General features: G+C 41.0%; 4 protein-coding genes across 7 annotated transcripts; 1 reads left to right on the forward strand and 3 right to left on the reverse strand.

Annotated features, from left to right (window-relative positions):
* Positions 1-134: 134 nt before the first annotated feature.
* thap12a (THAP domain containing 12a) lies at positions 135-3921 on the reverse strand. 2 transcript variants are annotated; one of them, XM_081615932.1, is made up of 5 exons: positions 3710-3921; positions 3233-3350; positions 2570-2695; positions 2312-2348; positions 135-2218 (listed from the first exon to the last, which is right to left on the reverse strand). In XM_081615932.1, the coding sequence occupies exons 1-5, from the start codon at positions 3793-3795 to the stop codon at positions 402-404; spliced, it is 2184 nt and encodes a 727-aa protein (XP_081472058.1). In that variant the 5' UTR covers positions 3796-3921; the 3' UTR covers positions 135-401. The 2 variants fall into 2 exon arrangements, with proteins under 2 accessions (XP_081472058.1, XP_008426474.1); XM_008428252.3 differs by having other exon boundaries at positions 2570-2668; positions 3710-3920.
* On the forward strand, positions 2599-8557 carry LOC103476128 (uncharacterized). Of its 2 annotated transcripts, XM_008428250.2 has the most exons (9): positions 2599-2688; positions 3314-3366; positions 5281-5340; positions 5588-5640; positions 5731-6479; positions 6558-6882; positions 6966-7026; positions 7130-7349; positions 7445-8557. In XM_008428250.2, the coding sequence occupies exons 4-9, from the start codon at positions 5596-5598 to the stop codon at positions 7707-7709; spliced, it is 1665 nt and encodes a 554-aa protein (XP_008426472.1). In that variant the 5' UTR covers positions 2599-2688; positions 3314-3366; positions 5281-5340; positions 5588-5595; the 3' UTR covers positions 7710-8557. The 2 variants fall into 2 exon arrangements, with proteins under 2 accessions (XP_008426472.1, XP_008426473.1); XM_008428251.3 differs by lacking the exons at positions 2599-2688; positions 3314-3366 and having other exon boundaries at positions 5196-5340; positions 6558-6846.
* On the reverse strand, positions 7961-17256 carry stt3a (STT3 oligosaccharyltransferase complex catalytic subunit A). 2 transcript variants are annotated; one of them, XM_008428253.3, is made up of 18 exons: positions 17151-17256; positions 14735-14855; positions 14572-14632; positions 14371-14492; positions 13450-13595; positions 12866-12956; positions 12637-12743; positions 12389-12553; positions 12112-12292; positions 11629-11784; positions 11448-11539; positions 10776-10931; positions 10407-10595; positions 9996-10112; positions 9819-9921; positions 9546-9734; positions 8594-8709; positions 7961-8320 (listed from the first exon to the last, which is right to left on the reverse strand). In XM_008428253.3, the coding sequence occupies exons 2-18, from the start codon at positions 14820-14822 to the stop codon at positions 8282-8284; spliced, it is 2118 nt and encodes a 705-aa protein (XP_008426475.1). In that variant the 5' UTR covers positions 14823-14855; positions 17151-17256; the 3' UTR covers positions 7961-8281. The 2 variants fall into 2 exon arrangements, with proteins under 2 accessions (XP_008426475.1, XP_008426477.1); XM_008428255.3 differs by lacking the exon at positions 17151-17256 and adding an exon at positions 15511-15659.
* Positions 17257-18037: 781 nt separating this feature from the next.
* On the reverse strand, positions 18038-25001 carry ei24 (EI24 autophagy associated transmembrane protein). The gene is made up of 11 exons (XM_008428256.3): positions 24849-25001; positions 23660-23796; positions 22521-22666; positions 21661-21721; positions 21457-21523; positions 21260-21384; positions 20633-20752; positions 20412-20523; positions 20209-20320; positions 20009-20083; positions 18038-19347 (listed from the first exon to the last, which is right to left on the reverse strand). The coding sequence occupies exons 2-11, from the start codon at positions 23699-23701 to the stop codon at positions 19182-19184; spliced, it is 1026 nt and encodes a 341-aa protein (XP_008426478.1). The 5' UTR covers positions 23702-23796; positions 24849-25001; the 3' UTR covers positions 18038-19181.
* Positions 25002-25166: the final 165 nt, after the last annotated feature.

Consider the following 25166-nt stretch of genomic DNA (forward strand, 5'->3'; position numbering starts at 1 on the left):
TATAGTCTCTGCTTCTGGTAAAATAATTAGATACTGTTTATTATCAGTGTGACTTTACAATCGCATCCAGAAATTATATTTTGAAAGCTAAGTAGGGAAAACCTAAAATAAAAGCAGAATGACAACAATACCAGTGAATTTAGAAATTCCTTCTCTTTAATTGCAAATTCAAGACTGGGCATGTTTTCTGCAAATCCAGACGAAACTCTCAAAACACTAGAACAAATTATAGTTTTACTACAGAACTGATCAACAGTGAAAAAAAAGAAAACTATGGAGACCTAGTGTACAGATCTGCCCATATTCATGTCTACACTTCAACATAAAAAAATAAAACCAAGTACAAAACGATCCATTTGCATTTGAGGGTCAGAAAATAAAGCTCAATATTTTCTGGAAACTCAAGAGACTTCCTGCCTTTCAGGGCACGTCTTCTGGTAGAGCTCTACCATGGAGTCCAGATCAAACCCAACGTCGTAGTTTATGTTGAAGAGGGCGAGGCTTTTTGACTTGACATTGTCAGGCATATTCTCTATGTACATCCGGTAACGCTTGAACGCCACGTCGGAGCTGTCCTCCAGAGCCAGCGTGGGTAGGATGCTGAGGAGTCTCAGAGCCGTCATCACGTTGGGGAAGAACTTGACATCCGCCAGCTGCAGCGTGTCATGGAGGCTGGAGGGAAACGTCTCGCCTTTCCCTTTCTTGCTCCATTTGACCCACCAGCAGTGCAGCTCAGCGGAGAGACTTCCTGCATTCGGGATGTCGTCGCTGAACACCTGAATGCTCTCCTCGTCCGGCTGAGTGGACTTCTTCCCCTCTATGATGTGTGGGATCAGACACATACACCCCAAGGCCTTGATGTGATCCTGAGAGAAGAGATCATTCATTTCACTGATGACGTGCTTCACCGCAGGAACCGTCACATGCTCCTTGTAGTAGTCATCCTCCTGAGTGCTTCCTTGTTCTCCCTGATGCTTCCTCGAGAAGAACCGAGGAACCTTGACAGGGATCTCCATGGCTGCCGCTAGGTTGACGGCTTCGTCGTAGAAAAAGTCGTGGTAGACGTCGATGTTGTCGGACATTTCCTTCAGGGACTGCAGCACGGCAGTCAAGCTGGCTGTAGCTGAATGGATGTCCACCGCTTTCCCTTGGAGGTTTTTCCCAAACGCCTGGATGAGCACCATCACGTTTTTCAGCACGATTAACGCCATGATGAACTCAAAGTCAGTTAAGGCTTTGGAGATCTCTAAAGCACTGTGGGTGACTTGGTCATTCCACCTCATGTCTTCGTTGTCGTGGACGCTGTCCACACAGAGCAACAGTGCCTCTATGACATCCAGTGCCACCTCAAACCCATCATTCCTTCTGGTCCAGCCGGTCCGACAGATCTTCTTCAGCTCCTCAGCTTTGTCCTCTTTGTCTGGATAGAAGATGGAAATTGCATGCTCAAACTCCACCTGCAGTAATGGTGACTGAGAGAAAAACAATTCAATCTGCTTAAAGGTGGACAGGACGAGTTGAACCCCCGACACTCCCATGCTGTTGGCCAGAGACAGAGTCAAGGGATTAGTAGATCTTAATGTCAGTAAAGCCTTGGGGTACTTCTCAACCAATTTGGAAGCAAATGCTTTAATTTTTCTCGAGTGGGTCCCAGAGCAGGCGTGGGCTTGCGCTCTACACTGGCTCATATCTAAACCCCATCGATCGGTCATTTCAGAGAGTAGTTTTTCTGCCAGGTCATTTTCGTCTCCTTCAAAGGTCAAGAACCCCGCAAACTTCTCCTGATGGCTTTTCAACTGGTCCACATAACGAAGGAACACCGGAAGGCACCATTCTCCCGAGATCTTCACCGGTTCGCTGGTGAGTAGTGAGAAAAAGCCGCTTAGTTTGACTCCCTCGATCACCTTACTGCGCACATACTGCTCACAAACCGTGATTAGCGTGTCAAGTTCGTTGGAAAAGCAGTTTTGCCTTGAAGAATCAAACCTGTTCTTTAAGACTTCATCTCCACAGTTCAGGCGGTATTCCAGCAACGCCTGGAAGTTACAAGACTTCAAGCCGTCATCTTTCTCATTACATGGTGCAAATGGCGGAATGCTTTGCTCTCCGAGAAGTAGAAGAACCTCCAATAAAGTCTTGAGGTACTTTTTCTCTTCATCTTCCTCTGGTACATTCTGGACAGTTTCAGTAATAGGCTCTGCTGGAGCTTTTTTCATTCCTAAAAAAAAAAAAAAAAAAAAAAAACCCAAAACATTTTGGTTACAATTGGAACACATTTTTTAAAATAAAAAAATGCATTATTTCATCTTACGTTTCCTTCCTCTTCTCTCTGTTTCACTATCTTTTGTCTTCAGAGAAAATCAGACAAATCAAAAGAGAAATTAGATCAAAAGCAGTTAAAAACTTTTTTGCAAATACATAAAAAAAATACCATGACAAATCATTCTAAAACGTCATCTCCCTCTAGTGTGATAATGCATTTGCAAAAAGCTGTCAAAAGTTTGAGACAATTACAGATGATGTAAACATTTAACATCCAGTATAATTAATTAATCATTCTTTTACCCACCGTCTCTTTACCACGCTTCACCTGTCCACTCTGAGGCTGGCCTGGACCATCAAACACAGACGGGACAGCGTCAGCTTTCAACACTGAACCTGGAGCATCCTGGAACAAAAGCACACAATGTAATCCCTATATATATATATATATATATATATATATATATATATATATATATATATATATATATATAGGGATTACATTAGACTTCTTTTATACCACCATTGTGGTATAAAATGGTATAAAATTCTACAGGATAAGGAAATGTGGAACCAACATTGTGTAGATTAGCATGAAAATACTGGAGAAATGTGAAAGGATTTATAATGACAGAAATAAATTATTTTAAAAGCATACATCAGGGATGTCCAAAGTCGGTCCTCGAGGGCCGGCGTCCTGCATGTTTTAGTTCTCTCCCTGGTTTAACACATCTGCATCAAATGATGGCTCATTAGAGGCCTAAGGAGAACATTGACTTGCTGAGGAGGTTGTTACTATCACCAGGGAGAAAACTAAAACATGCAGGATGCCGGCCCTCGAGGACCGACTTTGGACACCCCTGGCATACATAGTAGAGATGTAGAAACATAAATAGAAATCTACATATATGTAGTGTTGGATCTCGCTCTAATCTGCAACATAGCCATTAAAACTGAGCACAGAACTTACACTATCAAATGCAGATGCTTCAAAATGTTTCCCACAGAGTCTGTAGTATTTGTAGAGCTGCTCCGCTGATTTCTCTTTCAGGTCATCCCTCTGGCACTGTTCAACCCACTTCTGCGATCTGAGGAACAAGCCAGGTATACAATGACGCTACATATTACAGAGTTCCTACATATTCAAATTCAAAAATACTTTATTGATCCCATTAGTAATAATTATACAGACTTTTGCTGAAAAAAAAAAAGTCCAAAATTCGTTTTGGTCCATTTTTAACTAAATGCACAAAAGTTCACTGTGAATTTACTGCGAATATTTATACAGATATTAGGATTTAACTATGGAATAACAGTAAAATCTTAATGGAGCTCACAAAGCCACACAATTTACATGCAGCGGGGCATTAAAAGACATTATTAGACCCGCGAAACCTATTTTATGCTAACTGATGCACATCTTCCTGGCTATATTAGCATCACTTACCTGTTTGGATCTCGTGGAAACCGGAAGAGCGCCTGAAAGTCCGAAATACCACTGGGACAGTCCAGCACGACGCAGTGGTTCTGCATTATGACTTTTTAGGACTAAAACTCTATTTTTTGTGGACTTTTTGAGGAAAGAGGCGACTGCTAACGTTAGCTGCCAAGCTATGAAGATCTAGCATTAAGCTATGAAGAACTAAGACTTCCGGTTATTGCCTTCAGAATAAAATTATAAAAGCCTCTGAAATGGGAACTTGAGTGCAGTGTGGTTCAAGAACTACATAATTTCAAAGTTACAAAAATTGCATTTTTGTTCATATGAAATTAATTTAGAGCAGCTGAAGTTCAATTAGGGTAACTTTGTAGCTAGGGGTATAATGAGGAAGATTTGGTCTCTTGGAGAGTTTATATTATGCATGCAAATAATAATAGACTTATAGATTGATTGGTCTGCCCTTACTAAAAGGTTTTCTTTGAACACGGGATTAGTTCTAATTGGTGTGTCTAGTATCCTTGGGGTTAAGGTTTAGGTCAGAGCAGATTACTTTGGCTTGAGAGGGATACTGCCATGATAAGCCCTTGTTAAAGGTTTGATGCATCAGATTAAAAGAACCTTGTAAAAATAAAAACCTTTATTTTTACAAGGTTAGATATATTTTTACAAGATTTTACATATATATATTACATACATATTACATATATGTAATATGTAAAAAGTATATTACATATACTTTTACTAAGCCCACTACTCACATAACTTTAAGTGGAAAATCAGTCTGTGTATAATGAGGAGGATAATCCACATTATCCACATGTTTTACTTAGGAAATTAAGTTACTAAAATAAATGAACTTTTATTAATTTATTATATTAGAATTTACACATTTCTAATTTATTAACCCTTATCTTTAAAAAAACAAAAAGTTCAACAATCAGACTTTGTTTACTTTACGTTTTTGCTTACGTTTCCATTTTTCTTATTTTGAAGGTAAGTTAACTTCCGGTTGGTTTAGACAACGTTTAGCCGACGTAAAAATTAGCGCGAGATTTGTTTGCCACTTTCCCAAGGTACAAAAAACATGTCTCGGCATGTTCCGAACTTTGACTGCTTATGTTGTGGTTTTCCAGTCATATTGTAGATATGTAAAAAAACAAAAAAAAAACACGGCATCTAAATCAAAGAGAGCGACCATTGTTATACTGTGGATTATAGACAGTAATCATGGAGGCTGACCTGGAAACATAATTTACACACAAAGTATGAAATGCGCAGCATTAAGCATTTTGTGTAAAAACTCCTAATGTCATAAGTCTATCTTCACTACCCTATATTTTTCCCCTGCCTCAGTCAGAACTGCAATACAATGGGTGTGTTCCGACCAGTACTTCTGGAATTCTATTTGGGTTCAAACATTCAAATTGCTGTAATGTAGAAGCCGCTCAGGCTACGTAATGACGCAACTGTCGTTTGACAATTTATTGGTTAGTTCTAAATTCTCGCGATACTAGCCAGCCAATCACACAGCAATAAGCGCGAAGTCAAATGAAATTGTATCCGCGTGTTTTCCTCAGACAGAGGCTTACTGTGGAGGATACCAGTGGTGTAAAGCTGTTTGGACCAACCGTTGCAAGGTAAATTAAGATTTCTTGCAAGTCTGTGTGCGTTGTGTAATAACTGTAGTATTTTTTAAGGTGATGCAGGCATATATATAACATGCCAAATAAATTACCATTTGTTTTAGTCCAAAATTTTAAATACGTCAACGTATTTCTTCCAGATTACGTATATCTCGAATCGATTAGATGGCGTAATTAATTTTTAGATATTAAAGTCATGCTTGTGTATTTCTGCCGCTAACTGTCTGCAACTAATTTTTAGGCCACATTATGGACACCGTCACAATTTCACTACGAAAACATCCCAATCATAAGGTGAGTTCGGGATAAAAGTCTTATTATTAAATGAAAATATAACCAGCTTTTACACCCGATTTAACGCTCATGCTCTTTTAACGTTACTAGGGAAACAAGGAGAACACTCAGCCTCCAACTGGAGCAAAATCCTTTGTTAAAACGGGCCCTACATCAGCTGTGCCATTCCAAATCAAAGCCAACAAACGAGAAGATGTCTTCAACAAGGATGATTCTCTTAGGGCAAAGGGTAAACAGCTCGGTAGGAAGCCAGTGTCTGGAGAGACTCAAAGAAAGTTGCAGAGAGATACTAAAGATGTCAAAGCACAAATACTCAAACCTACTGTGGCTGAAGCTCCAAAGCAGACATTAAAACCTGCTCCAGGGATGTACAAAGGCAGAATTGTTCAGTCAAAAATTGGCTCTATTTGGAAGTCAAGTGATTCTTTGAGTGCAGCAGTCATTAAGCCACCAGCATCTAAACTAGAGAGCGAAAAGGTCAAAGACACAGCCATAAAGAAAAGGTCCAAATCTGTAACCGAGGTGTCCAGGCAAGTCGCCAAAAGGCCAGTGCCGATGAGGTCCAAGTCAGTTTCTGACCAATCCCATCAGGTGGGCAGGCCCCCCGTCGGTAACTGTCGCCCTGCTGGGTTCTGCTCTGCACGGCCTCCCACCAGAACCCTCGCAGCCACGCTACCACCTGCTACATCCAGAAGCACAACTGTGGCTGCCACTAAAGCAAGAGGTGGTCAGAACACAAAGCCGAAGATTCCAGTCACCGACAAGAAAGCCAGTAGACCTGTGATCTCAAGCGCACCTAGTCAGTACAGAGTTGCCACAGAGACGGCAGAAGAAAAACGGTAAAGTATTCATGCAAACAGGAACGAAAATTAGTTTTACTCAATCTTAAGGTTATTAAACCCCTACTTTCCATGCAGAGCAAAACTGGCCGAGTGGCTGGCCTCCAAGGGGAAGACTCTGAAAAGACCTGCCATGACAACCAAAGCACCTCCAAAAACAAAGCTTACTACAAAAGTAAAAGTGGATCCAAAGGTTCCAGAGAATGTTGACCTGGAGCCCGGTTCTCAGTGTGGAGTTGAACCCAACCCAAGCGTGCAGCATGAAATCCCAGCGCCCTCTGTGGAAACTCGGAGAGAAGGAGGTAGTGCACAAAGCCCGATTCCTGGGATCATGAACACAACACTGGATCTGCTGGACGACTCTGAGGTAGATCTGTCTGAATCTCCGGGCAGAGTAGATGATGTAAGCAGATTTCTTATGGAAATGGATTAAAAATGTTACACCAAGTTAGAAGGTAATCTAATCTTGTATTTTCATGTTGACAGATTGTTGTGAACCTTTGTGACGCCCTGGAGGCCATGGCGATTCCATCCGCAAGCTCTGATGGTACGTTGTCAAGGTTACTGCAGTGAATTTAAAGTCAAGATTTTGTGTAACTTCATAATACAACCCACACAAGATTATTTTAATCTCATTTTGCTTCATTTAGATGCAGATGCACAATGCGACCAAGCAGAAGAATGTAGAGATGAAGAGCAGAAGGATGAACAGACAGAGACTAAAGAGGAATCGGAAGTGAAACAGGAAGATGTTGAGGAAAGTGAGGATGATTCAGAAGATGATAGCAATGATGATGTGATGGAGACGACGCCCCAAACTAGCGCTTCAGTTATCAAATACAGTGTGAAGACCACCCCATACTTGCAGAGGTAAGTGCAGACATTTTTATTTGCACCACTGTTTACTTCCTGTCTTCATTCTGTTTGTTTTGTTTTTCCCCCCCCCAACTCTTGAAACCATGTAGTGTGAAGAAAACGATTGAAGGCAAGGTGAATGCGAGTGCATCGAGGAGGAAGAGCAACATCAAAGACCTGAAGTTTCTGACGCCGGTGCGCCGGTCCAGTCGCATCCACCATAAATCCTCCCATCTGCCCTCAATGCTCACCGATCACGATCCATGCGTGTCGTCGCTGGCCGAGCTGGTGAAGCTGGACGACGATCCTAACGCTTACATCTACAGGAAGAACCCTGCGCTTCTGCAGGAGCTGCCGGACCAAAATACATGCTAGGTATTTAGTTTTTATACGGAAATGTAAAGGACTTGAGCTATGGCACACTACATAGGTACACTTTGTTTTACTAACCTAATGTAAGTGTATGAAATTATTTTCTACAGTTACTCAATTTTTGTCAGTATAAAATGACACCTAATCTATTTCCTGTTGTGTTTTAAGAGTCAGAAATGTAAACTCAGAAAATCAGAGGATGTGAGCTCTACTAAGAGCTTGCAATGACTAAACAAAAAAGGTATTCAACACAATTCACAATCAATCCCACTTTAATTGATCACATTGTAAAAAACAAAAAATCCAAAGCACTCTTAATTGAACACTGCTTTCAGTTACACACCCAATGGAAAATTATACCTCCTGATATCAGACAGGATGTTTTGACTCCGGCTTCTGGTAAAAACGGACATTCTTAAAACCCAAATGACCCCAAAACAACTCAAGAACCAAAATCACTTTGATGCAGTTTTCTTCCCTAAAGTATAAAAAGTACTTCTCGCAACCGTCCGCCGACTCCCATGGGAAGATGTTCAGTGCTGTAGGCTGAAGAGCAATGTTGCTGTCTGAAGGCTTTATGTCCTTGAAAGGCCCCGGTTGTCCAGGTCTTTGACCTGAAACATAAGAGAAAAGTTGAATCCCGAAACAAGACGATGAGTTAATCTGATTCCAGGACTGACATTTTCAAAGCTTTCATTGATGTCGACTGTTCAGTGGAAAGCTGCAATGCAACATGTTCTATTTATGCTGAAGTGCCTGTGTACATTCTAAGCTGCTGCTTTTTTTTCTTTTTTTGTCTGAAACTGTTGCACCAATAACTTGAAGTTTGAAATAAATGCATTTTACCTTGACTGGAGTTTTCCCTCAAACAATCCCGACAGACTCACCTTATATATCCTGACCAGCCAGTGTTCTGTAGTGTAGGCCTCCTCCAGTACATCCAGCTCAAAGTCCTTGTTCCCAATCTCAGCATTTCTCACTCTGTCATAACCAGGTGGCCTCTCTGCAGAGAACAGCAGAATCTGAGTGGAAACTCTTTGCAGCAATAATCAGTATTTATTTTAGATCTTAACTATGTGCACTTGTATTTGCAACAACAGCAGACAGGTTTTCCTATAGTCCATCATTCTCAGTGGAGCCCGTCACTGCACAATTGGTGCCAACAGCTAATCTGGGCATGTGCTAAAACAAATACTTCCAGGGAGGATACTTTCACTTTTTCTTATTGTAAAAATAGTGTATGATCTAAAGAGAACAAGATTTAAAAAATTAGATGTGCCATGTTCAGTAATGTGAAGGTGTAAAGATCTTTTGAGAACTTTAATCTCAAAGATGCAATTCTAAAAATAAAGGTATTTTTATCTGAGTCCACCAGATGACGCACTGACGGCATAAATAGCTAATAGTAATGAACTAAATTCTGGCAATTCTTTGAATTTTTTTTTCAATATCTAGAGAAATGTTATCTTACAGGGTTCCTAGTATTTTAATTAATATAAATCAAGAATGTTACTTTGTTAAAGAAATAAAGTATTTTAGCCAACAGAACAGATCATGTAATAGGGGATTACGTCTCTAATTATCTGAGATTAGAGTTTTTCATTTACATAGAAATAAAAAGCATGCTAATTAAAGTGCATGAAATAGAAAATTTTAAGCTACACCATATATCATCAGAACAATCATTGCAAAGGACTGTATTGAGTGCAATCCCTATAGATACAATTTGCGTTAGTATAAAAAATTTTTTAATTAAAGCTAGATAAAATCCAATCTAAACGGTCAACATTTTCTTCTTTGGCCTGTGACTAATCGGTTCATACTGCTCGGATGACTTACTGCCCTCTGTGTAGACCTGTCCAAAGCGATAGTAGCACATCTTGTACATGAGGCAGTTGAGCAGGACGGGCGAACCCTCGCGGTCCACTCTGAACTCTCCGGTGGGAGTGTAGTAGTCATGCTCCTTGATGTGTCTGCCGGTCTCCGTGCTGCCGCCGATGCGGACCATCCACAGAAACTTATTGATGTCTGTCATGTAAAGAGATGCTTGTATCAGACTCAACACACAGTAACTAGAGTTATAAAGCACCGACCTGTAGCTTAATGACGTACCATCTGACGAATAGCCAGTCAGTCCTCCGAAGATGACCAAAACGTAGCTAACGTCTAGCTCTCTCATGATCTCATAGGCCTTCTCCTCAGTGGATGCCATGGCCTACAGCACAGGAGACATCCGCAGTCAGCGCCGAAATCCTTTTTGACGCGACAAATCTAAACAGTAAAACTCACCTGTCCAACCCTGGAGATGTGCGTGTTGTTCCACGTGTTGTTGTCCACCAGAATGGTCCGGTTAGCCATGGCGGTGATCTGGTAGCCGTAATCCCACCACGACATCACTTTGGCATCCTGAGAGAGGAGAAAAATGCTTTACTCCAACAAACGTGTCTAAAGAAACTCAGAGGATGAGCTGCGTCCGAAGGCGGCACTGGGTCCACCCTGGGGTTTTGCACAGCTGAATGGTTGCATGGGAGATTAAAGGATTTCTCAAACACGCAAGAGAGAATCACAGCAACACTCCAGGTATGTTTTAGATGAGGGAATAACATTGTAACATCACGTAAAGCTTTAAAAAAAAAAAAAGTTGTTAAAATACTGCCCCTTTAACAATCACCACCTCCATCCCTCGTTTCTCTGACTGACCTCGGGGGTGTTGTGGCGGAGCCAGTAGTAGGCCTCTCTGAAGTCGTCAAAGATGATGCGGCTGCCGTCTCCGCCGCGGGCGGACAGGACGATGGAGGGAGAGGAGTAGGCTTCGCTGGTCACCCAGGTGGAATGGAAGGTGTAGGTGATGAGGAAGAAAGCCATGACCAGGATCATCCCACTGGCAACCTGCAGGGTACACACACACACACACACACATCAGAAACGCGCTACTGTTGAAGCAAGATGCTCCTTCGACTGAAACGCTAAGGATTAATGGTAGCATAAACAGTAAAGCTCACTGAAACGCCAAAGCATTTCTCCTTCAGTGGAAAGTGCTTTAAACAGGTGAGTGATTTCTGACTTCACCTCGTTTTTGATGGGGTAGGTGGAGTCCTGCTGCTTCTTCTTGTTCTTATCCGGCCGGCTGACGTCCAGGTTCTTCATGTAGGTCGTTAAGACCTGGGACACACCGATACCCGACAGGATGCACATCACTGGAGCCAGCACCAGCATCAGACGCACCTGGAAGCGTGAAAAAAAATGATCTGTTCAATTCGTGCGACATTTACACAACTTAAGAAATACTTTAAAAGATCCAAACAAGTTAATTACATTTTGGAATTAAGAAAATAAACATTTTAGTGCTTAAAATGCAGCAACATAGCATCCCTTTAATAAATCTGAACTAAAACTACACACATTTTGTGGAGTTTGGGACAAAATATATTTACAGACAAAGATGGGGGGTTTTTTCTATCTTAAATGCAAAATACATGTGTTTGTAAAGTTTTGGATAATCTACTGTTCTGAATGCGTTTTTTCCAGGAAATTACTTTTTGAGTCTGTATACTCCACTTAATGATTAATCGATTACTAAATTAACTGACGATTATTTCAACAACTGATTAATCATGATTAATCGTTTTATCCCTACGTTGATCTGACTCTTTAGCACTTAAAATCAGCAAAAAGATTCCTTTTCTACGATCCTTTGTGAAAGCGGATGTATTGGGGGAGCGTGCTAAAAACAAAACGTACCATGACGGCTGAGAAATACATGCTGGTCACTCCATACATGATGATGAAGATCCTGGCGTCGGATAAGTTGTTAAAACAGTAATAGAGGCCGACTGGAAGAAAGGAGGGAAAGGAAATCTGAAGGTAAATACACAGAGAGATCACGTTGTGATGACTGCATCCTCTGCTTCTGCCGACTCACCAGGAAACATGAAGACAAGCAGCTGGAGGTCAAAGTAGTACGAGGACCAGGTTGTCGGCTGGTGCTCCGACACCGAGGCGATGATGGGAATGTTGTTTTTAGCGTAGGACGGGTCCAGCAGAGAGTAGAAACGACCGGTCCAGGGAGAAATTTTACCTGATAGGAAACCAGAACAAGAAAAAAATATTTAAAAAATCCAGCATGTTCCAAATAAATCATCTCCCGTTTCACAGACCAGTCCTCAGATAGTCGTAATGCGATGTTTATATCCTTGAAATTGATTTGATTTACAGCTTTATTATATCAACTTCAAGGATATAAACGTGAAGCTGATATGATGACGTCATTTCCAATTTCGCCATTTCCATCCACCTTTTTCTAATGCAGTTCTTTAAAATTTGTATTAAAGAAAAAACACATATGTACACCACGTTGACGGAAACGGCATTATTGTCGGTCAAGAATGTCGTCAACGTCGTTTACCTGTGAGCATGAGAACGGCTCCCACAGACAGCAGGATGAAGCCCACCAGAGAAATGACGCTCTTGAACAAGATCTCAAACTGCTGCGCGTTGAGTTTGCTGCGCAGATAATCCACAAAGGCGTGAATCTGGCACAACCCAAACACTCCGAAGGCGGCCATGTGCTCCGATGACTGCACCGGCTGGCGTGGGAGGGGAGACGCACCGTTACATGGAAGCCTTTTTGGGGAGTTTTTTTATTACAAAAAGAAAATACTGCCACTGGCGATGCAACATACCTGAAAGCCGACAAAAGAGATCTGCATGGAGAGGATGGTGCCCAGGCAGTAGACGGTGCAGTAAGCCACGTAAATACGGTGAGAGAATCTGCCAGTGAGCATCAGCACCAACACGTGGAGGGGGATGAGGTTGATCAGGAACACGTAGCCGCCCCATGACGACACCTGAACACACACACACACACACACACCTCACAGTCACCGCTGTTTACTTTACAAACGCCATGCCAACACCTCACTGGCCTCACCATGTAGAAGTATGCCAGCGCACACATGGAGGACCAATAAACAGAGCCGGTCTTCACCGCTTTGATCCACATGTAATAGGTCAGCAGCATGCAGAAGATGGCAATACCTGAGAGGGGGAGGAGATACAGACATGGGCATCTTAACTATAACGTTGCTTTTACGAGTCCGATCCAGAACCTTTCTGCAGACTGTGACCTAACAGCTGAGCGGTCACAGCAGGTCAAGTACCTTCGTTATCATAGGAGCCGGCAACCGAACGGGAGATGTAACCAGGAACCACTGCGATCATGGCCGCCGCCAGGAGCCCAGCACCTGCATCCTACACACAAGGAGCATGCAGCTGTACAGACCAACCAAGAAGTATTGACATTTTATTTCAATTCCACCTGCATTGACAACTCAGTCAGAGTGCGACTGTTTACTGAACAAAGATCCAACATAGTGAGGGAAGACTAAGTCACTGAAAGTATAAAAGAAATAAATAAATGAACCAGTTGCAAGTTTATGTAAAAAAAAAAATTTTAAAAAAGAAGTTTCCGCAATCAAAAAGGTCCCAAAATTACATAACTATCAGGAGAAACTAACTTTATTTTTGTAAATAAAGCATGAACACAAACTTTTGCATTTCAAAGTAGGAAGGAAAGAAATTGATTCTGTCCTTTCCTAATGCATATAACATATACTACAAAGATGTAGAAATGGACAGTTGCTCTGTTTAAACCAGATAACATCTCACAGAAAGAAAAAGACCTTTCACTTGTAAGTTTCTGGATTCTTCACCGAGAGTGTGTTCCGGTGGTGGATGTTTTTACCTTCAGCTCCTTGGTGAGGTGGTAGGTGACGATGGCGGTGAAGGAGGAGAAGAGGGGAGCGAGGAACACACAGACGTTTCGGATGTCTATGGTGATGTGAAAAAAGTGGAGGACGTGGTAGAGGACGGCCGACGTCACCATGAGTCCTGGAGAAGAAAATGAGAGGAAGACGGTCAACTCATTATGTGGTACGTCTGATAAAGTTGCTTAAAAATACTTAAAAATGAAAAATATAATAAAAAAAAAAATCCTGTGTGAAGAAATAATTTTGAAATGAATGAAACCAAAACATTTGTTTCTAGGAATTTCTAATTAGTATTATACAACTTTCTGTTTCCTGGGGTGGAAATATGACGTGGCACAGAGATCCATCTCTTTTAAACCCTGGACTTGCCTGGACAGGAGCCAATATTTAGCGTTCCAAATGGTACAGAGGGAAACCGTATGATTCTCTAAAATTCACTGAAGCAATCAGAAGCGTCTTGGCATCTCCATGACAACCACTAAAGGCTCTCCCCATCAACTAAAAGCTGAGCCAGTGTTGGGTATGGTGAGGATGTGTGATGCTGAGGGCTTGTGGGAACATAATCAAGTTATTAAAATAGCAGGGCATTTTAAATAGAAACCTGGTGCACTACAAGTCAAGTAAACATGTGTTTTTAATGGACTAAATCATCTGTAGTCGTGGTGATTTCATCGAAAACTATTTCTTGACAGAATTTCTCAACGTGGTTATAAAGACTGAATATGTTCTACTTGTTATGAGCGCAGCTCATGCTGCTAAAACAAAAGATTAATATATATTTTAAAGCTTTTTGGTCATCATGACCAAGTGTGACAAACGTGTGAATGGATTGCTCTAGTTTGCATAACACAAATAAGAGCTGGAAAAGGGAATGACTGTAAGCTCATCGTTCCTACCTGGGTAAATGGTGCCGCCGATGATCCTTCCCAGGGGATACCATGCTCGGTCATCGAACCAGTTGTGAAACTTATAAAATCCTTCTTCTGCCAGGAAGCGGGTGGTACGGTAGTTGAAGTATCTGATTGTTAGAAGAAAGTTAGGGTGAGCCAACAGCATGAGGACATCATTTCATCTAAAAGGCATCAATGGAAACTTACGGATCAAACTCATGGATGACGCTTTCGAACCTCAAAACGGAAAAGAGCCTGGTGGAGAATGCTGAGGAGGAGGAGAAACAACAAAAGCAAAAACAAAACATAAACACCTGTTCCGTTTCGTTTCCCAGCCATTCTGTTAGGATATAGGATGCAGAGGACTCACAGAGGACAGCAGCCATGGACAGAATGAGCAGCTTCAGCAGCGTGTCCTGCTTCTCGTAGGACAAACGCAGGAAGCCCAGCTTGGTCATTTTGGCGAGATCAGGGACAGCTCACCGTACTACCTGTTCAGGACAGAACAAGCAGCGGCGCACGTTGGTCAGATCCTGCATTATGAGACCACTGCAACGATGATCAGCAAGAGTCAAGATTCAGGGTCTGAGCTGCTGGTGAGAACTTCTGTCTCCAGTCCAACCAGCTAAGGCCACGCACTGCATATGGCGTCAGAAACCAGGAAGCAGCCACTCTGAAGCCCGTGCAGACCGCTGTGTCCAGCTTTGCACTCAAACATCTCGTCTAACGATTAAAGCGGAATCACATTTGAAGCGGAATCACATTCTATTTGAAAGATCTGTTTAAGCAGCAGAGTCATCAATCAAAGCTAGACTTAAAATGGCATTAACCCACTTCCACGGCAGCTGTAGTAAAAGCTAGCCAAGATATTAAAATGTTTGCTGCACTTAGACAGCATGCAGATATGTAGGGAAGAGTAGAAATTAGGCCGTATGTGTTAGTTCCCTTGCTGTATGTATATGTAGAAGATAAACTACAGAGGCTAACATGCTAGCTCCTGTTAAGTGAAAACCAGTAACGCGCCTTTCTTTTTTTTTATTTATTTATTTTAAAACCTCCATAAATTCCAGATCTCAAACTGAAAATATATATTCCCGAGCAAAACAAGCACTCAATAATATATATATTTTTTAAACACTCACTCACCCGCTCCGCCGCTCCTGCTACTCATACACTTCTCACACACTACCTTCACCCTCAACGTAATCCCGCCTCCACTATCATTTGCGTGCACGTTTATTGGTCAAAAGCCAGTCAACGGCAGCCTACAATAAATTTGATTGGTTCATTGGTTGTCATTTAATCTTTGCTCTCTGCCTTGGCTCTGCGGTGTAGTGACGTGTCCTTAGAGTAGATGAAGAAGTGTGTCTCCACCTACTGGTCAAAAATGATATAGATGGAGAATAAAAATTGCTAAAAGGTAGTAGGTAAATCATGACATTTATTTATCCATCCATCCATTTTCTTTACACCCTTGTCCCTCAGTGGGGTGAGGAGGGTTGCTGGTGCCTATCTCCAGTTAACGTTCCGGGCGAGAGGCGGGGTCACCCTGGACAGGTCGCCAGTCTGACATTTATTCATGAATATTATAATTAAAATACAATTAAAATAAAATACAACTGGAAATAAATTATCCCAGGATCATTTCAGCGTGCCAGTAATGTATTAATGCATAAATATACAAATACATAGGAATTTAATGAATTCAGATGAAAAGTTTATATTCTATAAGTTAAACTCAAGTATTTCAATTTTCATTTGCTGTTGGGCACTACCAATTAAGTAATTTCTATGTTTCTAAAACCTGTAACTTAAAAAAATAAATAAATACAATTTCAGACTCTTAGTGAAATAATTCAGACATACATTCTTTCCCTTCATAGTCCAGTGTAAGGACTGTGGTGGGAAATTGAATCAAATAAGCAGTAGAAAAATAACAATAATTCCATGATGATAACATTACAGTAAATCTAAATGGAAAAGGTCAATTTAATTTCCCTCTGGGATCAATAGGATATTTTGAATTGAATTTGAATTCTTCATACAACAAAATAACATAAAGTGTTCGATTAGTTAAAAGCAAAAAAAGTCTGTTCAGTATTTTGCAAAACGTATATTATTTAATAAGTGTCAAATAGTTAACTCTGAATGAGACTCAAAACTGCTGCGAAAAATGCCAACTAATTTGTGGTCGCCTACAATTTTAACTCTGAATAAACGACAGACTAAATTCTATGAAAAATTAGGAAACACATCTAATAACACTAAGCAGCAGGGGTCTTCCTACCCAAAAGAACTAAAACACACTGTTATAGGGTGAAATAACCAGCTAACATTTAATATAGGAATCGAAAAGACTTCAAATTCTACTGGATACCCCAAGCTATCACCTGAATTAATCTGACAATAATAAGTCCAGCAAAATCTTACTGATATGAATGTTAATAGAGCTGAGTTTGCTGGAAATAGGACTTCAGCTCCTCCCTGTACAAACACCACACCAGAATGTCCATCTGTCCCAGAAATCATCATGTAATTAACCAAACATTAACTTTATAATAGCAGCAGGAACTCAAATGCAACAAGAGCATCTTCACTAGTAACAACAATAATAAAAATACTTTTTTTATTTTATTTTATCTTATCCAGAGTATCATTAAATAAACCACCGCAACGTTCATAACTAACAATCAGCAAATACATGACAGCAGTTGCTGAACAAAAAAAGTAAACAACAAAAAAGAGCAGGGCAATATCATGGCAGAGGAGCAGAAGCTGTAGCTTACCCGCCGTCTACAAAAAATCCTCTATGTTGTCATTGTCAGTCAAGGTGGAAATTTTAGCTTTCCCTCAACTGGCGTTGTCGCCACTAGCAACTTTATCACCATGGCGACCCAAAACTTTCTGTCATCCACATATGGCAGGGGCTAGATATTCTGAGCGCCCCAAATATATTAAATTCAGCGATGCTGATTGGCCAAATGTTTATTTCTTCCCCTGGCAACTACACATGATTGGCTATTTAGCTCCACTAGATCTGTGGGGGAGATGCCTCCCTACTGACTGAGAGTGAGTTGTAGGAAATGTGTAAATAATGCAATTACATTTAGATAGACTCCATTAAGGAAAACAGGCTAATATTTTCTTTTTAAACGATTATAAGTAATTTCTGTTGTTTTTTTAATCCCAGAGGATCACTGAACAAGTTACTGAACAAGGCTGGGCTAGCTAGACTCTTCAGCAGAATCTTCACCTAACAATTATTGGTGATGCTCCATAAAACATTATTGAAATTTCATAATTAATAACATGTCAATCAGATGGCTAATCACATGGTTTGAAATAACCATAGAAAATTCTTGACCACTGACATGTTTTGGTTCCTGAAATACATGCACTTTTCTGACATACAGCAACTAGAGAGCAGAAGTACACATTAAAAGGAGGAATTTGATTGAAAAAAAAAAAACTGGATGAAAAAATACAAATGGATTTACTTTAAATATCGCAATTGCCTTATTTGTGCCAGTAGAATCTTGTTTTTGGGAAGGTCTGGCCAGAAACGTCTGGCAGCAGCAGGTATAAAATAAATGCAAACTGCAACAGCAGCACATTTCACTTCACAATTCAAATCACGCAAAAGCAGAAATAATCACCAGACACGTTTCAAACATTGAATACTGACCAAATTTTATTGAAATTAAATGTTACTTTTACAAAAAGAAAAGAAAAAAAAACCCGACAACAATAAAATCACTAACACTATACTCCTGTCAGAATTGCACACTTTTTCAAAATCATTGCCCCTATCCACAGCCATGAGCTTTTGATAAATGAAAGAGAAAAGATTACAGAGTGAGCTAGGGCGTCTGAAGAAAGGAGGTGCCAAAATTATGTACACCATAATCAAATAAAAATAAAAAAAATCTTTGCAGATAAGGTATAATGACATCAGCTTTCTGGGTAGGATAGGTTTAGCTAAGTGATGGAGATCACCTACTTGGTACTTCTAAAGAAAGGCCTCTTTATTATAGAGCTTCACATGGTTGTGCCTGAAGTGGAAAAGAAAACAGAACTGCAGTGGTTTGGCAGTGTTGTCTCACTATGACCAGCCAATGACACACAACCATTAAGGAGTGGGGTTAACCCTTCACCCTCTGGTGTCACTACATATACTACAGATAGTGGTGGTCTTCTGGGGGAAGAGAAGCCAAAAAACACAAGAGTGGCCATTTCTTATAAAAGGTAATCAACAGCAACATGGTGCCGCCTGAATTGATCTGAGATTGCAACGTAGGAAGGAAAAACAAAAAAGAAGAACACTCCTTTTAAAGGATTTGTTTATGAAACTCGTCGGATATCGACATCCATGTGCAAGACTCAGCACTAAGCAAAACGCTGCAGGTGGAACCTAAATGTGCCGTTTCTTCTCAATGCTCCTGCAAAGAGAGAAAAAGTCTATTTAAGGTATATCTGCTTAAGATTAAAACTATATGGTCTCTTGTGCTGTATTTGTTACGAAGCGTCACTCAAATGGCACATTATACAAAAAACAAAACAAAACAAAAAAAAAACCTATGCAGAAAGAAGACCAAACCAAAATAAAGTTACAGCTGTAAATATTCCTATAACGTGTTAAGAGAGAAGCGTGAGTCAAAATGTGCCTGGCGTGGATTTAAACCGAACCCAACCGCCGAAGATCGGATAATCTACGTAAACCCTTCATCTTGCGTTGCGTGTCGCCTTCTTCGAGGTCAACCCTTCTGGAGGAATCGCCAAACGTTGGTCGACATCGTTCCGTGCTCCGCGTGGATCCGTCACTGGCTGTGCTGCAGCAGTCTGTGGCGGTTCGGGGAGGTGTGGGGCGAGGCCAGCTTCTCGGACGAGGGCGACGGCGTCAGAGACGACTGCAGGTGGACGGTCTTGTGGAAAAGCTTGTTGCTGATCAGCACGACCAGAGAGAAGAGCCGCAGCTGGAAGTGACTGGGGAGGGAACGCACGTTATCAGAGACGCATCGGGTTTACCGACGGCGTCACAGGAAAGTCTGGAGCTGCGCCTCATTTCTGTACGTTTTAACCAAAAACCGCCAGAGCTTTTGGGTAATGTAGCGAAGAAGGTGCGACAAAGAATGCAAAAGAAGCTAATGTTTAAAAAAACACTAATTAGTACTACTTTAACAATTTTACAGCAACTTGCCGATGCCTTTTTAAACGCTTCGTGTTTTTGTCGTCTTACAACCACAAACGTCACTGTATTTTATTGAAATTTCTTGTGATAGAACAATAAAAACACATAATTGTGAAGTTGAAGGTGAAGTAGGACTGTCATGATATGAAAGTTTCAAAAACCACATTGATGCTAAAAAAAAAAATCATGATGCCACGAAGAAGAACAAGAAGGCAATTCGGAAATTAACAGAGTTTAAAAGTGTCACGTCCCTGCATAGTGAAACAGTAGACAAGATGGCGGCTAGGATAAGTATTTATATATTTTACAGCCACATTGTGTTCAAATAACCATGTCACTTCAGTTATTTTAAAACCGTTTTAATAAATATGTAAAACAAAACAAAACAAAAAAAAAACTGATGAGTGAGGGTTGGCTCAAGACTTTCCATGCATTTTAAAAGTAGCTGACACTCACTATAGTTTTGTTGGCGTTTTTGCCTCATTTGCACTGATGATGAACAGAGGGAAGAGGATGGAGAACAAGCAGCCACTACAAAGGGGGGGAAAAAAATACAGATCAGTTAGAAACTACTTCTGGTATTCTTTTTGAGAAAGTACTATGTTTTGTGTAATTTCATTATATCTAAGAAAAAAGAAATCGACTCTACAACTGACCTGATGATGTACGAGGAGGGCATGGCGGTCAGCAGAGCCATGGGTAAACCGAAGCCAAAGTAATATGGCCAATTCCTCTCGATGTTGGACAGTCGTTGGTGCATCTCGATGCCTTCGGCAGACAGAAGTGATCATTTTAGCTTGAGCCCCCTCTTAAATCCACACAACTCACTGCAAGGGTGGAAAACGAAGAGTAGTCTCACCGTGGTTGAACCAGCGATACTCGAAGCAATACAGGGAGTAGAGCAGAGACATGTGGAGGAGACTGACCATCTGTCCGATCGCGTCGATGGGGAACAGGCTGACAATCATCCCCTGATGGACCACAGCTTTCACTCATTGTGCCGTTCGTGGACGTGACATGTGTTTTGGAATCTTTGCTTGAGCAGGAATGTGGTTTCTGAAAGCGAGGAGAGCGTTTTACCTGAATGAGGAAGAGCGCCTGGAGCAGCAGGTTGAACAGCATGTCGGCGATGATCTTACTGACGCTGGGGAACGACTGGGCTTTGACGCCGGACACCTCAAACGCTAGGTCAGCTATGTCCTGCACAAAAAAAGAAGAAAAAAAAAAAAAACACAGGCTGACCTCTGACCTTTGGAGACAATGTCGCTGTGATGACCTGACCTTGATTTAATTGAACCAATAATTGACTCTATGCTTGTTTTTCAAAGTGTATCTGTTTTTTGTTCCAGTTAATTTTGATTATCTCCATCAACTTCAACATGTTAAAAATGATCAAAGTGTTTCAGCTTTCAATTGTTCCTGAAACGCTTGAAAGCTGAACGGGTTAGAATTGGTTAAAACCAATCTGATGGTTGGATAACCAAAATAAAAGATTAAAAACACAAACATCTTTGTGGTGTATCTCATATGTCTACTATTCAATAACTTGGTATCATAAAGCGCCAATGTTGCTTATTTTGTCAATGTATAGTTTTAGATTAAAATAGGATTCCTTAATTTCCGGCCCCTTCAATTTTTAGATCTAATCCCACCACTATTTTCTTATTTCTTATTTTTGATTTGAACACTGCAGACTGTGGCTCTGACCTGGAACCAGATGGCGTTCACTATCTTGCTAAGGACGAACAGAGGGAGAACCCACAGAGCGCTGAAGACGGAGGTCAGGATGAACTCCAGCCAGGACCACACGCTGCCGTGGAGGGAGGGGTCACCTGCAGCACAGACAGCTTCCATCAACAGCAAGCCCAACAATCCGCTCCGCAACTACCAGCGGCTGCGCGTACCGATGATTTTTGCCGTGAGGGTCTGCAGCAGGGGGATGAAGACCCGGTAGAAGAGAAACAGACTGAGCTGAGGAGATAAAGCACAGTGAGGGATCACGTTTGACTGCATCCTGACAAAAAAACAAAGAAGAAGCAAGAAACAAAAACAACAATTGTAAACCAAGGAGCTTCCAGAAGAGAAGAGAGAGCAGAGAAGCAGCTTACCCAGAACACTCCTCCATTCCAGGCACAGCACTGAAATATCCTGCTGGCTACTCTAGGCTCACTAAAAGATTAAAGACAAATTACAACCGTCAGGATTATTTATAGGAAAAGCGATTTTAGTTTTAATAAAGGTGCGTCTGTGCAGAGTGGAAATCATCGTTGACATTTTTACCTCTGCAATAAGTCAGAGCTGGCACATCATTCATTCGAGTCGCTCATTCATTCGTTTAAAGTCTCTGTTTATTAAATATTTGATCTTTTCTGAATGACGTCAGTGTTTATTATGCTGAGTACAGATCAGTTAAATGAGGAATTTGTCTATTATCTTTAAACTGATCACTTAAGTAGTTTGCCTTTTTCCCCCCCTTCAAGAATAAATAAAATTGGTAAAATAAAAGAAAGCTGGTGCTTTTGAGTACAACAGTGTAAATATGGCTAAAAATATATTAGGAAGTTTAAAATGAATATTTGAAAACCCTATTTTCCACTGTCTTTACATGAGACTCTTTTGGTGTCTCATGTAACTCAGGTGTTCGTTTCTGACACAGCAGAAAAACACCTGATGGAAGCAACAACCCAGAGCTGCTTTCACAATAAAACATCGGGATTGATATACGACACTCGTGAACGTTGTGACGACAACTGCAGTTCGACGTTGCGCAGCTCCAGACCTGGATAACATCTCTATCAAATTCCACACTCCAGACTTGTTTTTTTTTCCCCCAAACATCTTTTGCAGCATGCCGTGAATTCAACATACTACAATAAACAGATGTAACCTGTGTTGATGTGTTACGGTAAAAACCCAAACAGATGTGTCAGAACCCGACCTCAGTCAGAACCTGGTGTTTCCGACCTACTTGTCCGGTTTGCGTTCCTCACTCTGTGCCCGTCTCTGTGCGAGGGCCCCGCTGGCCCTCCTTCTCCGCTGCTCGTCCCTTTTCTGCTGGATGCGAGCATCCAGCTTGGAGATGGTTCCAATCCCCAATATGGAGTCCTTGATCCCCTGGCAGATCCAAACAAACAAACAAACAAATATATACAAACACGTATGTGGTTGAAAATTCTTTTAATTTTAACACTCAAATTTTCTCAGTGTTGGGAGAGGAATTCAACTTTTAGACTCAACTGCTGAGCTACTGCTACAAATAAAGAGCTAGCGTAGAGAAACCAGGTCTGCAGGGGAATTTAATAAATGACACACAGATGGAGAAAACGTAGAGACGCCTTTAATTCTTATCTCAGATGTCTAGCAGTCATGCTGATGGTATTAAATGATAACGGTTCTAGCGAAAGTAAGAAGCTCAATTCTGAAAGCTTATGCTGGCAGATGAGCATAAAAATGCACTAATCTCGTGTATAACTAGTAAAACTTACACACCTTCCTAAAATTCTACCCTGTTTGTGGTTCTCAGTTCAGTTTTCTCTGAACTGACAGTAAATTATATTTCATGGATCAACATTTCCCAACATTTGGCTATGGGAAAAGTCTAACGGTTTTCTTTATTTGAAAACCTTTAAGAATAAAACAATGTTGGTTCTCTAATGATAACGCTTTTTTTTAGTAGATGTTTTGTTTAAAAAAATTCTAAGCTGTTTTTTTTTTTTTTTGTCAAAAGGTCATGTAACTTCTGGGGATCTACGTGAGCCTCTCTTAGCTGCACTGAAAGCAAAAATGACTCTTTTGGAGTCTAAAAGTTGCATTTTTCACTGGGTTCAGATCATTTGAACATACATTTCTGTAAAGGTTTTTCTTGCTCGATGCTGGATCTTATTCTGATTAATTTGTTTATTTTTAACTTGAACATTCAAACCTTTATTATGTTGCACAGAGCACAATGAGGGACTGGATCTTCTTTCCACTTCCTTCCTACTCAAGTATAAGTATCACCGCTGCTGAGGAAGGTCATACACTCAGGTAAGCAGTCAAGCTAAACGACGGCATCGTGATGACCATCCTGCCGTGTCTCATGAGTGTGTGTCGCGTGTGTGTGCTGACCGTCGCAACATTCTGGAGGAAGGCCCTGACGCTGTCTGTCATCTCTGGACCAGCTGCAGATCCATCAACTGCAGAAGGAGGGGGGGCTGCTGACCTGGTGGTCCACTCTCATGGCAGGGTGGGGCCCATGTACTAACCTGCCGCAATTCACAAGAAAATAAATAAATAAAACTGTTAGGAACTCAATGCATTTCCTCAGAAATCCCTGCAAATAAATACATAAAAGACACAAAAAAAATAATAGTGAGGGATTCGTTTTATGTTTCCAACCTACTTTATGTACTTAACTTAGGCTTTAACAATGTTACTTTTTCACACAAGTGCAGGCACTTCAGATTTTTATAGTTCAGATTAATTAGAAAAAATAAAGGAAAAAAAGCCTGTGTAAAATGCCACAGATGTGTATTTCTCTAGGAGCCATTTTGTGCTGAATCACTAATAATAACATGGTGATTGGAACTTTGGAACAAAAACAACCCTTCCAAAGTCATCACATTAACTAAAACATCTGATAGAGATTTTATTCTACTTTGTAAGATATCATGAAGTCACATAAATGCTGACTTGTTCTTAGTTTTTTAAAAAAATGCTAGAAGTCTAAAGTTAACCATGAGACCTAAAACAAGTCTGAGAGGATCCTTTGTTCTCAGCTGGCGGGAGGGGGAACTTCTGCTTGTGAACTCAGGAAAACAAAGCTATTCCTCTTACCCGTTCATGCCGATTTTGTTTTATTAGCAACAACTTCAAGCATTTATTCCATGGAAATATCATAAAACCATAATTGCACTTTCCTTTTCCTTAAACTAGCTCAACAGCAAGGCACACCTGCTTATTTTAGACACATACAGCTATGGTTATTGTGTGTGAGTCAACATTAGCCAGCTGACTACAGGTAGTTAGCTTAATTTACTGGGATCACTCAGGCAGAAGTTGATCCCACTGACCTCCCAAAACGCCTCTAACTTGATCGGTCAACAGCCTCCTTGTGTGAACTATTTAACAAGAAGCCTCTAACTCCTAATATTTGACTTTCGCTGGGTTGTTCCAGTGTTGCTGTTAGCTCGTGTCTCTGTTAGCTCAGTGTTCACGCTGAGCAGCTTAATTTGTGCTGTTTATATTCGAGACAACACTTGTGGAGGCGAGCGAAGACAAAGACAGAGCACACAAAGAGCCCCATTATCTTCCTTACCTCATGCGACACGTTCACGGTTATGGCCCCGGTAATAAATGCGTCTTTCACTCTCCTAATATGACAACAATACCAAACATACACTGCCAAGAGCCAGGGCCGTGCAAAACATATTGCGCAAGCTCCGACCGCTAGGTAACCTGGGAAATGTAGTACTTATTACGGAAACTTGAACGTGCGTTTTGTCCATGGACGATTCGCTCGTTCCCCCCAATGTCGAACCCAATTTCGTTGCCATTTCGTTCTTCTTACATGTTGGGCCTAAAAATAAACAACTTCGTACCCCACGTACTTGTCCTCATTTTCTGTGTATAGGGA

This window comes from Poecilia reticulata, chromosome 14, assembly GCF_904066995.2.
Source record: "Poecilia reticulata chromosome 14, P_reticulata-male-v2, whole genome shotgun sequence".
Taxonomy (NCBI): domain Eukaryota; kingdom Metazoa; phylum Chordata; class Actinopteri; order Cyprinodontiformes; family Poeciliidae; genus Poecilia; species Poecilia reticulata.

Coding starts and splice junctions, on each gene's coding strand:
- thap12a (XM_081615932.1), bottom strand. CDS start 3,795: ATGCAGAACCACTGCGTCGTGCTGGACTGTCCCAGTGGTATTTCGGAC. Junction 3,351..3,709: donor TTTCCACGAGATCCAAACAG/GTAAGTGATGCT, acceptor CTTGTTCCTCAG/ATCGCAGAAGTGGGTTGAAC. Junction 2,696..3,232: donor AAGCATCTGCATTTGATAGT/GTAAGTTCTGTG, acceptor ATATATATATAG/GGATTACATTGTGTGCTTTT.
- LOC103476128 (XM_008428250.2), top strand. CDS start 5,596: ATGGACACCGTCACAATTTCACTACGAAAACATCCCAATCATAAG. Junction 5,641..5,730: donor GAAAACATCCCAATCATAAG/GTGAGTTCGGGA, acceptor TAACGTTACTAG/GGAAACAAGGAGAACACTCA. Junction 6,480..6,557: donor GAGACGGCAGAAGAAAAACG/GTAAAGTATTCA, acceptor CTTTCCATGCAG/AGCAAAACTGGCCGAGTGGC.
- stt3a (XM_008428253.3), bottom strand. CDS start 14,822: ATGACCAAGCTGGGCTTCCTGCGTTTGTCCTACGAGAAGCAGGACACG. Junction 11,785..12,111: donor AGCCGTTCTCATGCTCACAG/GTAAACGACGTT, acceptor GTTTCCTATCAG/GTAAAATTTCTCCCTGGACC. Junction 8,710..9,545: donor ACAGGTCTACACAGAGGGCA/GTAAGTCATCCG, acceptor TGTTCTCTGCAG/AGAGGCCACCTGGTTATGAC.
- ei24 (XM_008428256.3), bottom strand. CDS start 23,701: ATGACAGACAGCGTCAGGGCCTTCCTCCAGAATGTTGCGACG. Junction 21,524..21,660: donor GGAATGGAGGAGTGTTCTGG/GTAAGCTGCTTC, acceptor TTATCTCCTCAG/CTCAGTCTGTTTCTCTTCTA. Junction 21,385..21,456: donor CCTCACGGCAAAAATCATCG/GTACGCGCAGCC, acceptor TCTGTGCTGCAG/GTGACCCCTCCCTCCACGGC.